We start from the raw sequence: 19212 nt of genomic DNA, 5'->3' as shown, positions 1-19212 counted from the left end.
GTTTAATGTAAACGAAGAAACATTGATTGACACACTTTGAACTTAAAAATTAAAACAAATTTTATTTTACATAAAACTAATATGTTTATGTCATGTTAAATAATATTTGATGTTTTTAACATAATTTCGGTCAAATGTCCCCCACGGCGTTGTTTAATCCAAGAGGTCTAATTTTCATTAGTACTCTTATTAGATGAGCAAAGTAGCGTCAAAAATTCGACTACCCTGACAACACTACTAACAAAATGTCCATTTTGTTTTCTTTGACAATCTGACATATGGAAATTTAATTAAATTTTTAAGTAATGCATTTGCTACCTCCACATGCATTTGCTACTTACACATGAAATGTGATCCCGTACTGTTTCTTTAAGATCCCAGCAGTATTTCTACACTTTAAAATGACACAACACAGCATCGTTGAATTCACATCGGGTGTTGCGTACTGAGCGACGTCTACAAAGAAACTAATGGGTCAAAACGTAAACCTACTCCTTTAAGAGTAGTTTAGTCGCCTTCAGATTGATGCGTGTATGCGATTTCTAAACTATTCATAATTGTATGATAAAAACATAGGTAGAAAAACAAGAAAAAAATAAATAATCAAAGAAAAAAATGCAATCAAAGCAGAAATTGAAAGCAAAGCCAGCAGTCAAATAATTAATACATAATATTTACAATATTATTTTAAAACAAGCATTAGAACTAAAAATAATAGTGCAAGAAGCATAAATTATAACACACACCAAAACAAAATAAAGTAGTAAAATATTTTGCATTTATTAATTAAAAATAATTTAAAATGGCCGTCAGATGAAAACATAGCGTTCTTTTGTTTGACAGGTGTTTTTGAAAAATTGAGTAGCATTTCAAATTGAGAATTAAATGTGCAGAAGGGTTTAAGTGTTGCCATAATAAAGCCAAATTAGGTTCCAACTAAGCAGAGGAAATACTTTAAAGTAATATGAAAATAATATATTTATGTATAACATACTTACACGCTAAACTTATAAAATAATTTAAAATTAATTTTACTGTGAAATGTCATAAATAGAGTCCTATGTAAAATACAACAATATCAACATTTTATTTCAGAATAACTTAACATTATGTTTCGAACATTACCAAAGCAATTTTTTACATGAGGATTACTTAATTTGATCGAGGGATTTAAAAAATGAACTTTGCCAGTATTGACCACTGCACTACGTTGCCGATGTTGGAAAGAGCGTGGAGCAAAAAAATTAACTTCGTTCTGAGATAAAAACTGTTTTTGAAGTAAAGAAGACACGCGGTTCGGCTTTTCTTCACACAAACGTAGTCTCGTATTTTCTCGCTGGATTACGGCACTACTGCGAAGATTTTTTTACACGCCATAGATTTAGACCATTGCCTGTCTCGACTGCTTTGTTTATTAATAAATTGTTTCTTATGAAGCTAGGACCGTCGAAAACCCCAAAAAAGTGCCTAGTTTTATCTGCCGTCTTCTCACGTACGGTATTCATATTAACGACAATTTATATTTACGACAAATAATTTTGGAAAACAAAAACGGTACGGACACACGTCATTTTATTCTCATATCTGAAGCAGCTGGCGGCGGATTTCAATGGCACTGGTACACAAAAAATGGTGCCCCGACTACAGAAATGACACGATCTCGACGGCGATAACGTTGAAAAATAGTTTAATATAGTTGTAAATTATCCTGTGAATTTCAATTAAATACAAGCATTTTTCGATACTAAATAAATGTTGTAACCATATTTTGTGGATAACCCTCCGTTAAACCAAATAAACTGGCTTTTAGGATCGCCTCTACATGTCAGGTGCGCCAACTATGGAACAAAAATTCCCGCGGCCTCGGGAGCCTTTGTAACCTTATTTATAACTAACTAACTAACTAACCATCACGCCATTTCCCCGGAGGGGTAGGCAGAGAGGATAGAACGCCACACCACTCTGTCCTGGCACACTTCCTTTGCTTCCTTCACATTCATACATCTTCTCATGCACGCACGTCGATTATTCCGACTTTTCACATGACCACTTTCAAGAATTTGTTGTACTTGATCATGCCATGTCTTTCTCGGCCTTCCTCGACTTCTACAACCAGACACATTCGCATCGTAAATCTTTTTAGCCGTTCATTCATCATTCATTCGCTCCACATGACCGAACCATCGCAAAAGACCTTTCTTAATTTTGTCGATAATGCTTAACTCAGCCTTGCATTCTGCTCTAATTTCGACATTAGGGCACCTATCATACATTGTTTTTCCGCACATTCGCCTGAGGGATCGCATTTCAACAGCATTCAGTCTACTTTCGTCCCTTTTTTTCCAACTCCATGCTTCGCTTCCATACATTAGGGTTGGTACCAGAACTCCATTATGAACTGCTAATTTAGCCTCTTGCGATAGACACTTATTTGCTACGACAGACTTTAAGGCACCATTAACTCTGTTACCGGCACTAACCCTCCTTTCAATATCCTTGTCCATATTTCCATCTCTAGTAAACATACTACCCAGATATACAAATTCTTCGACCTGTTTCAAACTATCTCCATTTACTACAATCTTACATTCAGTCATAGTTACATTTCTTTCAAAGACCATGACGTTCGACTTTTGCACATTCATTAGCAAATCACTCTCCTTGCACACTTCGTAAACCTTTGTAACCAAGGATTGCAGTTCCTCTTCGCTGTCAGCTAGGAGGACTGCGTCATCGGCGTACAGAAGGCAACTGACAATAAGATTACTCATTTTCGCTCCCACATCCATACTTTTCAATTCTTTCATACATTTATCCATGTATATGTTGAATAACCACGGTGACATTACACATCCCTGTTTGACTCCTTTAGGGATGTCAAACCAGGAAGTTAATGACCCATTTACCCTTACACACGCTACACTATCTTTGTACAAAGAAGCAATAGCGCGGACAAGGTTGTCACTCACTCCATACTCCGATAGAACCATCCATATTTTTTTTCCTATCAACTCGATCAAATGCTTTTTGCAAATCAACTAAAGCGCAAAAAAGCTTCTGGTTTTTGGCCAAAAACTTTTTTTTTTTCTTGACCTTATTTATTATATAAATAAAACACGAGTGATACTTTAATCCACAAATTTGGAATATCCAGTGACAGTGGATATTCCAAATTTGTGGATTACAGTATCACTCGTGTTTTATTTATATAATAAATTACAATGAACTTCCATCAAGAATTTTCACTTACAAACTTAAATGTTTGTAACCTTATTTTGTGGAATACCCTCGTATGTACTATTTACTTTCATTTAGATGATATATGTCTCTGCTATTTCGCACCGTAAATGCTTACGGCGTAACAGCCCTGATGCATTTCGTTGTATACGTGGCGGTTTCAACATTCCCAGTTAAAGAAACATCAGAGCATTTGTCAAGCAAGCCTATCTTAAAATAAAAATAGGTGATTAAGATACATCTTGGGCCCATCGCGAGGTGTGAAATAGGGTGGGCCATTTTTTTTTCCGAATTGTAAAATGAAAGGGGTCTAAAAAATTGCCTTTTGGATTACTCGGAATGCAAAAATATACGAAATATGAAAATATATATTTTTTTTTATTTGAAAATTTATTTATTAACCCTTACGGATTATTACATTCATTTTACAAAAAATAATATATACATTTTTCATTTATACTCAAAATAATATTTTTTACATCTTTTGAAAAGTTTGTCTGAGTCTTTTGTTTAGTTTTGTCTGGTAGTTTATTGTATAATTTCAGTCCCTGGTTCATTAGTCTTGATTGTCCTTATCTTGTTTTAGAAAGTTGTATATGGTATTTGTCTGATATTCTCGTATTATTTCCATGTTGACTACGATTTTTTACTAGATTTAGTTCTTCGTCTACAATTACATTAGTGGCTAATTTATGGATAAATTTTAATGATTCTAGTTGAAAGAGTTCAGTTATATTTAATTGCTTAGTTTGTTTAAAAAGTTCTCTAGTTGCAGTTAAATAGGGAAGGTCATATACTAACTTTAATATTTTATCTTGTTGTCTTTGTAGTCTGTTTATGTCATTTTGATATCCTGCTCAGTTGCGTATAACATATTTTAGTTTTTACATAGGCTTCATACATTAGAATTTTTTCCGTTTTTGGAATAAAATTTTTGATTTTTAAAAAAAGACTCGATAATGTCGCCACTTTGCTAATTAAATTGTTGATATGAATTGTCCATGTTAATTGTCTGTCTATTGTTAGTCCTAAGTATTTAACATGTTCAATTTCAGTAAGTCGTTCATTATTTATGTAAGCATCTACTTTTATAAAATATAACTGACAGATGAAAGCGAAAACGGATTATATCTTACATCTTGAATTTCTTTTATTATTTTATGGTTTTCAACCACTTCTAAATTAAATAAATTTATCATGAAAATTATAAATCACAACTCGCAGCGTTTGGTAAGTGACAGGACGCCGTAAATGTAAACAAACGACAAAAAGGAAGCTATCTACATTACTCCAGAAAATTCACAGACATTGATGAAAAAAAATCTGATGACGTCACAAAACATCCGAAGACGTCACACTTGATGACGTCACGAATTGTTTGTTTTTCGCATCATTCAAATTACTAGAGTTTAATACTTTATATCTCCCTTATTTCTGAATAGATTTTAATAAGAATAGTACCGATCGGCTTGTGATTTTATAGATTAATTTATTAGCTAATAAAAAAGCCCATTATGATCAGATATTGTATTTCATATACCTAGTTTAATTCTTTAAAAACGCATAAAATAATTGTGACCGGTTTTTCTATACACATACTCGTATGTGCGTCGCACGGAAAAATAATAATACCGTTACCTTCGTAATTTTTTGCTTATTTAAAAATGTGATAAAAGAAACATGTAAACCCCATTGTCCAAATCATTTTAACATCCTTAAGGATACTTTTTGTAAGCTGTGTTTATTCCCAATAAAAAACTTTTACACATAATGGCACTGCTTTCCTAGAAAATCGTAGTTTAATGGCATTTTAGCAGTGGTCAAATACAAGCGTGTTCAATGAATAGACGTTTATTTCAAATGAATCGTTATACACTGGACTCCTGTTTTACACGGTTAATATCTACGTAAAATCATGTAGAATAACTTTTACTACAACCATCACGTCATTTCTCCGTAGGGGTAGGCAGAGATAATGAACCGCCACACACGTCCATCCTGGCATTCATTTCTAGCTACTTCTACATTCTTTAATCTTGTCATACATGCCCTTCGGTGCCGCCTGCTTTTGACATGACTAGTCTTGAATTTTAGAGAAGGTAATATAGAAGTCTAGGCATCTACACGGCTTATGACCTGTCATTGGATGGTTTAAGTGGCCACTTTACACGCTGTGTAACATTCATCTTTCTGCCCATATTAAAACATCTTTATTCCTTCATTTTTTTATTTGTTGATGTGTGTGAAGCTAAAGAGCTGAATCCTTATTTATGCGGGTGAGATTCATCTGGTTGAATTATTGACAGGCGCCGTGGCGCAGTTGGTTAGATGGCCAACTGTGAAACTGGCGTCGCGGGTTCGAATCCCACCAGTTGCAAGAAAAAAAATCCAAGAAAGATTTTTTTCTCAGTTGGTCTGGGTGTTGTGGTGTATTTTTCATCACATCCTTCCATATCCCCTCTATCCCACTTTCTGATAAGCCTTTAAAATAGAAGCTTAGTTATTCCTACAAAAAAAAAATCATCTACATACTAGGCAACGCCTGAAAATTTGTTTTCAATTCCTGTACTTCTTCATGGACCAGGTGGATTTATCGATAATGTTTTGAGTTTGTCCAAATTTTTGTAGACAAGAACTTTCCAGCCAGAGGTCGTCGTGTGCCGCTTTTCCCTCCTTTACGGCTCCTCTCCACACGTCTCTATCCCTGGCGAGATGTTCCCAATAATCAGCGTCAATGCAAAAAGTCTTCATGTCACATTTCAAGACATCTTTAAATCGCAATCGCTGACCACCGTGGGGTCTTTTGGCATCACAAAGCTCTCCGCGCATTATATCTTTCGGTATTGGGCTATCCTTCATTCGAATCCCATGACCGCGCCATCGCAGGCGTCTTTCTTCAAGGATCGCCATCGCCGAAGACATCTGAGTGCGGTTTAGTACAACTTTGTACTGCCGCGTCACACCAAGAATACGCCACAAACAAAAAATTAAACAAAAAATGAGCAAAGTAGCAAAAAATAAAATAAATACGCATCGAACATCAACATAGTTTCTTCTGTCAACTCTCCAACTGGTGTAGGAGCTCGAAAAAATATATAAACATACAGTATTACAGAGCATTATTGAATGAATATATTTGTTTCAATCTTTGCACTGTGTTATTTCTAAACCATGTAAAACAGGAGCCCAGAATATACTATACTCGTAATTAACAAATAAATGTCTCGATTTATGTTGATTTATTGACAATTCGTAATGAAATTCCATTGTTATTTTATTATAAATTATATTTGAATTAAATTTATTGATTAAAAATACTTTGTACACTTCCACTTATTTATTTGACAAATGAGTAGAGCAGTGCTTCGGCAGAGGAGACTGAGGCGAGACTTGGAGACAGAGTCTAGAAATTTCGACATTTTTAGAGTTGTATTGAGTATCTGTATCGATAATTTGTATTTAAAAAATACTGAATGTATTAAATATTTAAAAAAAGTAAAGTTGTCATTTGTATCGGAATAAAATCGATTCAACCGGCTTTCGGTCACTATATGTTTGTCTGCGTTGCGTCCTTCACACAGCAATAAAAACACAACACTAATAGCGCCGCTTCCGTACTGGTGGATTTTTATAAGCTGGCGCGTGCACTATACTGACACATACGCATTGTGTAGTATCCGTGAATAAGCCCATGGTATGGCATCGCTCGACATAAGCATTATGAAAATAATCTCTGTCTCTCTCGCGCTCAGACGCGCTTATGAGCGTGACATAGACAACTATTGCTTTATTAGTTGCTAATGATATGGTAATACAATATACACAGGATGCTTCTGCGTTCGTCTGAATTTCGCTGCGATTCTTAATAGTAAAAATATAATAATATGTACGAGTGTACACAAAAACATTTTAATGTACAGAATACTGATTTTTAAAATCTTAATGTTATAATAATTATCTTTTGGATTAGAGCGAATAAAAAACAATTACTTAAAAAATGTAATATATTTACGAGTATTTATTTTTAAACAAGCATGTTTTTTATTTAATATTTTGTGTTCATCATAATAATAATTAATAGAGTGAAATTAAAATGCACAGTACAATTTATATCGGAAAAAATATGTATGCACACTTATTGATAAACAATAAATCTTGTTAAAACAATCTACTCAACTTCGCATTTTAGTTCAAGAGTAAATGACTATAAAAAATTACGTTTTTAAATTTAAATTGACCCTTGTTCTTAGAAGGACTATAATGAGTAAAATGCAATATTTAAAAAATAAATTGAAAAATATAAAATAATGAAACAAAGTATTTTAGTAAATTAATATTACAATTTCTTAATCCATTGTATTTTTTTTCATGTACACCTCCCTCTAATCCAACACCGAATTAAAAAAAGATTGCATATTTGGTTAAAATTTAAAACAACAGTTTTTAAAATCAACATCCTGTAGATTTTAAATGCGCTAAGCTAGGGTTTCCTAGGACACCGGTGTCCGTATTTTAACGGCCGTAGTGAACAGTGATGCGGTTGACAGCTGTCGCAACGGTTACTAGAGAGTGGTTTCCTATAAAAATGGTGTTGATAACACCGTTAAAAAATAAAACCACTCTCTATTCACCGCTACGACGGCTGCCTACCGCATCACCGTTCGCTACGGCCGTTAAGATACGGGCACCGCTGTCCTAGGAAACCCTAGCTTTAGTGTGAGTTTTCTGAACGCGCCAGCTTAAGTTAAACCATCAGTACTGGCACGGAACCTAAATTCTCTGAGTAAAAAAAACGATGTAACGATATTGTCCTATTCCCACCCGGATGTTGCATTTTTTTTAAATGCAGAAATATGGATAGTGTTCATTTAAGTCGTTTTATGATCTTAACTGATTTAAAGGATTTTTTGAGTTAAGTCGTTTTAGTTCTAAAGGTGCGATATGTATCTTATAACTTTGCACTCAAATATAATTATTTTTCGACTTGTTGTATAAATGTACCTATAGGTCATTTTTACACATGCCACGCCAATCCACTCGGCCCGGTAATTTTATTTATTTGACTTTTTGTACTTAATGTTATTTGTACATTGGCGGGCTTATTGCCAAATGGCAATTTCTTCCAACCAACCGATAAAATAAAAGTTTAATTTTTATAATTCAAGTTACAGAACATATTCAATAGAAAAAAATATTAAAAAGCTAAAGATATATAAAAATAGAAATAAACGTAATAAATGACCTTAAATCAAAACTATTACTTAATGGGAAAAAGGAAAAAAATAAGAAAGAGGAAAGGAGGAGAGATTAAGGAAGAGAAAGGAGATGTTTCTTCAGACGTGATTTAAACAGAGATAATGTAGTAACATCTTTGATGGTGGATGGGAGATGATTCCACAGTCGAGCCGCACGGACACTATATGAGTTAGAGAAGAAAGAGGAATTGTGGATGGGTATTAAAAGAGTGCCTTGAGAATTAGAACGAAGAGGTAAACCATGAACTGATAAGCGTTGAAATTTTTCACGCAGGTATATAGGAGCGTTAGGACTATGAAGTACATTGAACAGAAGTGAGAGGGAGTGATTGTCACTCCGCTGTCTAATTTGGAGCCATTTCAGTTGCCTACGATAATCAGAAATGTGGTCATATTTCCTAAGACCAAAAATGTACCTTATGCATGTATTCTGAAGTCGTTCAAGTTTATCGAGTTGCTGACAGCTTAAATCAGTCATGGAAACATCAGCGTAATCTAGAATGGGTAGTAGTAATGCTTGTACAAGGGTGCATTTAGTATGTTACCGGGTACACCCTACAAAGGTGACACAGTTTGTAAGCGTTTGTAGGATGTACCTGGTAAAATTACTAAGCCGGGTGGATTGGCGTGGCATGTGTGAAAAGGGTCACACTGAAGACAATATTTAATCTTGTATAAATTATCTTTACACTGTATGGTCGTGTTTGTTACCTACTAAACGTCGGGTTATTTGGCCTGCCTAGTAGGTTTCACGTAAATTGCTAAATATTTATCCGCGTTGATATCGTTCCGTAAAAATCGTCTCGTGAGAATGTTACTTACTTCACGCTCGTGTTGGATAAATCTTCAGACTAACATGGTATGTGTAATGCACAGATAGACTAAAAGATTGTACTTACAGTTTTATTATCTTTTATTAATGAAGTACTGTTCATCGATCAGCATAGAACAAACTATGGCCTAAATTCTCCAATGACCCGCCTTTGTCGTATTGTTAACTCAAGACAGGATCTGGACTTTTTTGGTTTAAGTTTACAACGATTTAAACGAGCACTAAATAAATAGTCCAGATCTTGTCTCGATGTCCCTTATGTTTGTCAATGCTTCTTTCTTTTTTCTTTAAATGTTTTAAACTACTCTTTTATTGTAATATTTAAACCTTATAAATTGTATACATGGACAATGTCCGTTAATAAATAAATAAATAAATTAATACAAAAGAAACAATATATAAACTTAACTAAACTTAATATAATAGAGAATGGAAATACTTAAAAATAACTCGAGGAATCTAATTTGTAAAACGTAAAATAGAGCAGTTAAGAAAAAGTATGAAATCGCAACAATTAAAATTAATTCAAGTTTTTGTCTAAAGAACGTGTGTCACCGAACACAACCAAAACGCTTCTCCTCGTGTCCGTCGCTCGGACCTGGCGCGCGACGTCGCGTGTGACGACTATAGTGTTGCCACAACTGTATAACTTTACCAGTTTGAAGATGCCCGTTAGAGAGTGAAAGCGCTAATTGGTCAAATAAATAAGTGGAAGTGTACTAAGTGTTTATAATTTAAAAGTAATATTTAAATATAAGTTATGACATCATTAATGACTTGTAATAATACAACCTTATACAATATTACCCCAGTTTATAATCCACCACATTCTTTATGATGTAAAAATAAATATCCCACAATATCTGTATTCATTTTGGCGTAGTATTTTGAGAACTATAAGCAATGCTTATGAGTTGATCTCAAACAACGATTTTTATTATTTACGAGGCATATCCGGAAAGGAAGAGTACTGTTTGGCTCTCGTGCTGTGAGATTTTTTTCTCTCCAAAAGTTGGCAACACTGTTTGGTAGTGGGGAGGGTCTCCTGAACACAACGAGCACCGGTGACCCTCGTTAGTACCGAAGCTTGCATTGTAGTGTTCGTTTCTGTGAAAGATGCCTAAGATGCATAAGAAATCCCGCCAAGTGCGAGGTGCGCGCTGTTATAAGGTAAGGCAACTTGCGAGTTCCTGGAGCGATTTGAATGGAAGGTGAGGATTTTCTGAGCTCCATTGTGACCGGTGATGAAACATGGGTGGCTCATTACACCCCTGAGACAAAAAGACAGTCATCACAGAGGTGGCACACTAGTTTCCCATCTGCCAAAAATTTCAAAACCTCAATTTTGGCCAAAAAAATCATGGGACCGAAAAAGGATAATTTTGATTGATTTTTTGCCTCAAGGGGAGACCATTACAAACAACGTAAAGTAATTAATTGTTTTCTAATACAAAAATTGAGTACTCTTACTTTCTGTATATGCCTTGTATATTATATAATATAACTAGCGGACTTGAGAGACGTCCTACCCAAACGTTGGCTTGCCTGCCATTGGCTGGTTCATCAAACGTTTTTTTGACATTCGAATTTTCGATAAACTATATACTAAGTGACATTTGACATGGAGTTCGACATTTCAATCTTTCCGTTTTGTCACTGTGTGATTTGTTGTTGCCCAAAGCAAAATAATTAAAAAGTGCAATATCACCAATCATATATATAATTCTGCTGTACGTGTGATGAATTATTAATATTCAAATATTTAATTTGAGTAAGCACTTAGGTACTTTTTTATGGTTGAATTCCAAAACACAAAATAAATATTTTTTAAATACAGAATTGTTTTTGCAAATGTCAAACAGTGCTCTTCTAACAAGAGGGGTGCACATTATTTAGGATTGCGTTTTTCAAAAACGTATTGAATGTCAGATATTATTTCAGTATTGACAAAATCCTGTAAAAAGAAATAAGTGTGTGGAAATCATAAGGAATTTAAGGAAATAGTCTGATTGAGATCCCCAAAAAACGAATGCTGTTTGTTAACATTCATATGCAAACTTTTTCATGCAAAAAAAATACATCTTCTCAACTCTTTAGTATATGGATTCTCGTCGGATGCAAGCCTGGTAGGTCGATGAATAAACATCTATGATTGAAGATTTTAAGATCTAAAAACATGCGCAGCGCACAGCTCATTATTATGCAAAAAACTGCACGTTAATCAGTTAAACCGTTTAGGAGGCATTCAATGGCATCACGCGTACAGAAGAATTATATACATATATATAAATATAGATGATAAAAATGAAGGTAGAATTTCACAATCTCAGTGGTAGCGAAGGTAAAATTAAGAATCCAAAGCACTAAACACACTCGCCAGGTCGAAACTGTCATTTTTCAATTAGAATGTGGCGGACAATACCAACAGCCATTAGGTTGACAGGTCCGAACTCCGCTTTAGTTCGCAACGTTGCCCTACCACGCGGTTGTCCAAGACTACAGGGTCACCATTTGTAGGACGGGTGCGCGCGAGTTGATTTGAGGTGAAATGAGATAGATAGATTACAATTGAAGTTATTTATTAAGCAGTTACACACGAGTTACATCATATTATTTCGTACAGAAGGAATTTACAATAGCGAACACTAGCGGGGAGCTGGTGGTCGGGTGACACGAAATGCCAAGATGAAATGTAATGATTTCTTCCGATGCACGGCGTTTAATGTCTTGTCCGAGCTGACGTTGCAGCGGACGGCGCGATGCGGGCTAAAGCGGAGTTTGGACCTGTCAACCTCACGGCTGTTGTTGTCCGCCACAAGACTAAGGCTGGGTTAGTGTGGCACTTCTCAAATGTATGCTAAAGAGACACATGTTTTCTTTTAGCTCTTTCTGGAGCATGGTAGCTGCTGGTTGCCAGCCTACTTCACCCTCAACTAGTTGTTGATTGAATAAGATTTTTCTGATTTGTTATTTAAGTTGGGCCACTGTGATCTTTATTTGGTGATAAAGGGACAGTTGGTTGGTGACAATTTTAATTAAGAGATTCATTGAAAGTATGCCATGAAGTGATTTATTTACTACGCGCACTATTTTTTATACGAATTATCGTTAGTATGAAGGTTTGTGTAGAGACTTAAAGCCCCGGTTCCCACTCAAGTACAGATACTGTATAAATATGATTTTTTAATTAAAAAAATGATTTTTCACAAACTTTGGTAATAACAAGGCCAATGGGGCAAAATTGTAGAGTAGTTTGGTTCTAGGTTATGCGAACAGTAGTCTACAGCGGACCCGCTAATCACCTCTGCAATTCCCTAGAGACGGGCCCGAGGTGGCCGAAGCCGGACGCGATGCAGTTGATCTCCACCTGCTTCCAGCAGCAGTAGGGTTGGTGGTGTCTGCAAGGGCCGCTCTCGCGAGGACACCGCGTCTCCAGCATGATGTCGGAGCGCAGCATCCCCAGCGACACGCTCTGCGCACAACACACACGTCACTCGACCCCGAGTAGAGGAAGAGACATACAATGTTTGGAGGCATTACGTTCCAAATGGCCGGACCTCCCGACGTTTGAAGCGTTGGATATTTGAAAACAATACATAATCCATATTGCGATCAGAAATGCGCGAATGTTTCGTAAAGATGATACAAAGACACCACTAAATTTTAAATATTAGTATTATATTAATAATTCCATCTCAAACAGCATTAATATATCTTCAGGTGTACCACAGGGTGCTCACCTTGCTCCTTTGCTGTTCAATCTGTTCATCAATGACCTAAAAAATGTTTTTCTTACTTCATCAATTTGGCTGTTTGCTGACGACACTAAGATTCTCAAATAGATTGACAACCCTTCTGATTGTTTACTATTACAATCTGATTTACCGTCTTTTAGCACCTGGTGCTCATCCAATAATCTACATCTCAACTTAAGTAAGTGCAAGGTTATGGGATTTCTTCTATTTTTTCTGAGACTACTCACTGAACGATGAAATATTATCATCTGTGTCTAGTATACGAGATTTGGGTATTATACTTGACACTTAACTTTCCTTTACAATTCATATTGAACATGTTATCAATAAATCTTTAAAACTCCTTGGATTTATTAACTGAAGCACAATTGACTTCAAAAACATCAATACCCTTAAAACTCTCTTCTGTTCCCTAGTTCGCCCGCACCTAAAGTATTCTTCTGTTATCTGGTCTCCACATTATGATGTTCACATCAAAAATATTGAATCAGTTCAACATCGATTTTTAAGAAAGATAGGCTGGAGGTTGGGCTTGTCCAAATACCAATATACGTATAATGAGTTAGGAAATAGCTTATATATTTCTTATCTTCAAGGCCGTCAAATAAATCCAACCTTCTAGTCCTAATTAAAGTTCTCAACTCACTCTTTGATGCGCCTGAACTACCGAGCTCAATAAAATTAAATATTAAATTAAATAACCATGAAAACTAACTATGGTTTTCATTTTCCTATGCCCAGAATTCTTAGGTCTGCCAACAAACATACCAGTCTTGATTTCTTTGATAACAAGTTGTCTTCTTTTAAACGACCACTGAATCAAATTCAATTATAAACACCCCACTCCCGCTTTCACTCCCACTAAGTCCACTATATACCATTGTGTCTTTCTAGTTTCCTTTATAATAATTTTCTATGTATAAATATGCCCTTAAAAATGCCCATTGGGCGTATATATATAAAAATAAGCAATAAATATTATGATATAACTTCGCGGGGTAATAACAACAATTAGGTAACTTCAAAATCAGCATTTGTGAGTTACCCACGAAAATCACGACTTTTTATCCTCTTCTATGGTTTATTCGATCATTTTTTCCACATTACAAACAGTAACATATAATAAAAATTATGTGTCCTCACTGGGGTTACCCGTGCCAAGAATACTTATCAATACACGAGGCGAGTTTTTTAGGAAAACCGATTTGAAATTCCGCCGCGGCAGCCCTGCGGTCGGTGTCCCGCGCATGCGCACTGTGTACTTACATCTGTTGACAAGCCACAGACGCCATTGCAGCATCAGTCGATCATGTTTATATTTGCGTATTTAAAATGCCTCCGCCGATAGAAAATCCCGCCGACTGTGAAACACGCGCAGGTATACGTTTTCTTGGTGCTTTAGCGCCTTTAGGCGTGAGAGCAGTTGATATTTTTTTAGTGTAGTGTACGGACAAAACATTATGAGTGATGGAATGATACGTATATGGGTCAGAGCTTTCAAAGATGGCCGGACAAATGTTCATGATGAGGAACGGGATGGACGACCCTCAGGGATCACTGACGGTTTATTCAATTCAACTAAATTAAGTGTTTTGGGTAATGCTTAAGGTAGCAATAATGTTCTAAATGTAAATCATCATGTTTGATTTCATGTGTTCATATTTTTTGACGTTTAATCACCAGTGTGACTATACGTATATGAAGCAAAAATTAGTCGCATGGAAAAAATAAATATCCCCAAATTAACCACTCTCTAGGGCTCTAGGGGATAGAATATTCATAATTTATTTATTTACATATGTATGAACTTATGTAAGTTTATTGTAAATTATTTGAGACATAAGTTCCAACTTTATAGGACTAAAAGTCCTGTGTTGAGATGGGACTAGCAATTAGTTGACACAGAAACATGAGTTATCACCACAAATATAGGATTAAAAACATAAAAAATATATTTTTAAAAAATAATATATATAGCACATCAATATGGTAAACAGTTAACTCAAGCATTCAGAAAATAATCAAGGAGTTTCCCACTTAAATCCCTTCCACTAAAGAAAATCCAGTAATTAACTCCTTTCTTGAAAACAGTTTTTGTCCTTGAGAGCTTGAGAGCTGATATTGAACACTCTTGGTGCGATAAATGAGAGATATCTCTGAGCAAAGTCGTACAGGTTTTGGGTATGACATAATTCATGCTCTGGGAAAACCTCGTACGGACGTTTTGCTGAGACCTCTCCTTATTGTTCGACCAGAATTGTGTAAGTGCTTGTTTTAGGTACATTTGTCTCATATCCAGCACCTTCACGTATTGGAACAACTGTTCTGACGGGTACGTTGGGGGGCGCCGGAACATTATTATCAATAATAATTTCTGTGAAATTATGAGAGGCTTTAAAATGGATGCCGCACAACCCCCCAGCCAGCAATTCCATAGGTTGCAGTAGATTGAAATAGAGCAAAGTGTGTTCTGAGAGTGCCAATATCCAGAATGTCTCTAAGGGAGAGCAGAATAGATGGCACAGCTTGCAATTTGCTTTTTTTCTGCGTTCTCATGCCTTAAAAAAAGCATCAAAACGGTTTAAGAACTGGTTGACTGAAATGGAATTGACAACTAGGATCGGCAATTTATTCTGGTCTGAAACTACCCTGCTGGAAAGGAAATTTTTCTTGGGATTGAGGTGGAATTGGGGACGATAGAGCTTGCTTGTTGCTGTTTTTATCTGGTGCGACCAGCGCATGGGAGACGTCCCTTGTCTTTTCTTGGCTTCTTCAATCTTCCCCTCGATTATTAAAACATCTCCTTTATTCTTTATTTCCTGATAAAATCCGGATATTTGGCAATCGGGTGACTCCGTTATGTTGATTTTGAAGTTGCCTAGTTACAGTAATTACCCCACGATTGTGCTATGTATTGTGATATGTGTCAGTGATACATATCACAATATACATGAAAAAATAATTAAAATCCTGTTATAAGGATCCTCTTTTTTGTTCTAGTGTTTGTCTGCTCTTCACAGATATTACATGTATCAGATCCTGCGTGTTTTATTGGCTATTTACAATAATATTTTAGATCGTACTCTTTTTAAGCGCTGAAAAATCACATGCAAAATATGGCTAAGCTGGTCAAAACTTGAAAGTCTCGGTGCTTTAAAAAATCTGTAGAAATAAACATACATATTAAGGCTATTTACAACAATTTGATTTCAAAGCTAAAAATATTTATGGCTAGTAAAATAAGCCGAATTGCTATCGTAAAATAAGGCACTGTGAAAAATAGTTAACATCTAATAAATATTTTAAAAATACATTAATAATGAAATTTTTAAATGCTTTCTGGAACAACTTATCAGAATTCGTATTTTTTAATTATTTAAGTATTAGTTTAGTATGAACAGAACAGTTATTAAGCCAGCATCGCGCTTCATGGTGCTTGTTTGAAATGCCGAATAAAATCGATTAAAAAAAATATATAGGTATTAGCCGAGACGTTTTTATTAATATTTTGATTAAAGTCATTAACTATGGAGTTTAAAAAATTTATATACATAATCCAATTTAAATATGTACTAACATACCTAATAAATGTCAATCCCCAATAATTTTACCGTGCCGTTTAGATTAAGATGATATATGTGAAAAAGAATTTCTCCGTCGGGTATCACGCGGCTGGTTGGTTTATTTGGAAATTCTTGTAATAATGAACTGACTTTTACATTCAATTGTTTATGAAAAAGTGGAATTTTTTCTTCAACTGCACGAATCTGTTTATCACTAATCAAAGATTGACGCCCACTTCGCTCGTTATCGTGCACGATATCAAAACCTTCATCTTCATAATCTTCTAGCTTACCGTTTCCCATCCAGACGAACTAGACTGTCTGATGTTTTATATATTCCTAACATTAAAACTAATCATCGGAAACATTCTACCATCTCCCGTATATGTGAAATATTTAACAAGAATTTTATTAGTCTTGATATATTTAACACTCCATATACTAACTAGGTACAGAGAGAAGTAATGGGCTTGATTCAGAATAACAGAGAATAGACGTTTTGTCTTTTTTGTCTATATTTCTCGTCATCAAATCAAATGCAATTTTCCACTCCACATCAATTTCCTTCCCACTATCTCCTTGTTTTGTCCATATTTAGTTTATTTACTGGTAACATTCCAAAATTAAAAACAACTACAGCACAACATTATTATAATTACAGAGGAATATTTTTCTTTCATGAAATGAACGAAGGAAATAAAAAGTGCAGTCAGGAATACAACATATTTAGGAAAGAAGCGAAAAGTAATATTTATAATTATTTTTTGTGTAGCGCTGATTGAAAACACCGTTTTTTTGTAATTTATATGTTATACTAAAAATATTGTTAGTTAAACATATAATAAACAAATTACTGCAAGACGTCACTCCCCATTATGTACACGAGAATTGTTTTTTCTTTTACGTAATGGGAAACGTTAATGTAAATATATGTGATCCCACCACTTGCCTGTTGGCAGATAAACGCTCGTAATTGTCTGGTTCGCGGAATGTGTTATCTTTATGCTTTGCCACTGAACCCTAATACAATGAATGCAATTCCTACCTTGCACTGGGGTTTTAGCACCTTAATGTTTGGAATTGTCTCGCGGCAGTCAGGATCAGATCAGATCCTGGGGTCATGAAGGAGGGGCACTTGACGTGGTTTCTTGATTATTCTTATTACACGACAATGTGGATTACATGAATTATCAATCACAAAAGTCACAGATTCACGATCGCGGTTCACTTTTCAAAGTGAGATTATCTGACAAATGAATACTGACAGTTCGGTAATTAAGAATTGTTCTTTTGTTATATGCATTTGAATATTATTGAACATGTTGGGCCGGAGACAGCAAGAAACACAACCTCCTTACCAGGGCCCAGTATGCAGCAAATAAATCCAACAAAGTAAATGTGGCGTAACCAATATGTATTAAATTTAAATAAACAAATGTATTAGGTAGTGATATTATATACCTATATTTTTTTATCTGAATAAACTACATAAATTAGAATCATTTATTTTTTATATAGTTTAAACCGTCGTCGCTTTATTTGATTATTATTAAGTAATTACATGTTATTGGATAGCAGGCCATATCATTTTTATAAATGCATTACTTTTTGTTTCTATTTTGCTTGTATTCTGAATAAATAAATAAATATTGCATTGAACTGTCTCATCCATCGCCTTACCATTAAATTACTCACCACATGTTCTCCATACACCTCACAGATCTATTGATAAATGTGGACTGGTTTAATGTTCTTCACATTAAGAAAACGGATTACAGACCTTATCTCACAAGCGGTATGATTTTTATTTTTTTAAAAAAAAGGCATTTCAAACAAGCACCAAGAAGCGTACGCAACTATCAGCTAACTCATAATGGCATCAACTCTGTCTTAATAGTTAGGGTAAGTACCACGCTTGCGCAAAACTGAAATCGCAACGCTGTAATGGCAAACGGAACATACTTTCCGAATATATCTCATATTTTAATGGCGGCTTATTAACATGACATGTAATTATTTTTTTAAATATGTTTAAAATTTGGTGTGTGCTTTTATATATAAAATGTTAGAATCGGGCAAAAAAATATGATAAGCAAAGCTTAACAATTTAATTCGTCATATATTTAAGGCAATTCACTTTAAGTATTCATTTGAATAGTCTTTGAAAAACTTATGTATTAGATAAAAATATTTATTGGACATAAAAAAGCATTTTGTAACAAATCGGAGATGAATCACCAATACTTTGAAAAGTTTACCAATGCGACGTGTGTGGTATGTAAGGATACCGAAGGTACGGTTGTTTCAAACATTTTATACGTCTCACTCTTAATGCTATAGGTATATTCTCGAGCGAGAGAAACGAATTCACGCGCCACGCAAGCCAGCAGCAAAGTAACCCGTACCACTGCTACAGTACGCCAGTTTTGCGCAGTTGCTTTCAGGCCTTTGCTAAAGGCAGTCTCTCTGTTTTTGCTGCGAACGCCAGCCAATGGTTTTTTTCATGATTTTAGCAATAAAATTAAAAATATTTACGCTTTTGACTACAAATATAAATTATTGAAGAAATT

General features: G+C 35.0%; 1 protein-coding gene across 5 annotated transcripts in view; it reads right to left on the bottom strand.

Annotated features, from left to right (window-relative positions):
- LOC148282222 (glutathione synthetase-like) overlaps window positions 1–19212 on the bottom strand; it is an 81683-nt gene that overhangs the window by 37221 nt on the left and 25250 nt on the right. For 2 of the 5 annotated variants that reach the window (XM_088225427.1, XM_088225426.1), the window contains exon 4: window positions 12627–12796. The exons of 2 other annotated variants lie outside the window; for them this stretch is intronic. In XM_088225427.1, coding sequence (XP_088081553.1) covers window positions 12627–12796 — 170 coding nt within the window. The remainder of the gene's footprint in view (window positions 1–12626; window positions 12797–19212) is intronic. One more of the 5 variants, XM_088225430.1, reaches the window with a different exon arrangement.

Source organism: Micrasema longulum, unplaced genomic scaffold (genome assembly GCF_059751315.1).
Source record: "Micrasema longulum isolate JH-2025_06_02 unplaced genomic scaffold, ASM5975131v1 h1tg000359l, whole genome shotgun sequence".
Classification (NCBI taxonomy): domain Eukaryota; kingdom Metazoa; phylum Arthropoda; class Insecta; order Trichoptera; family Brachycentridae; genus Micrasema; species Micrasema longulum.
This window is presented reverse-complemented; position numbering and strand designations above follow the sequence as displayed.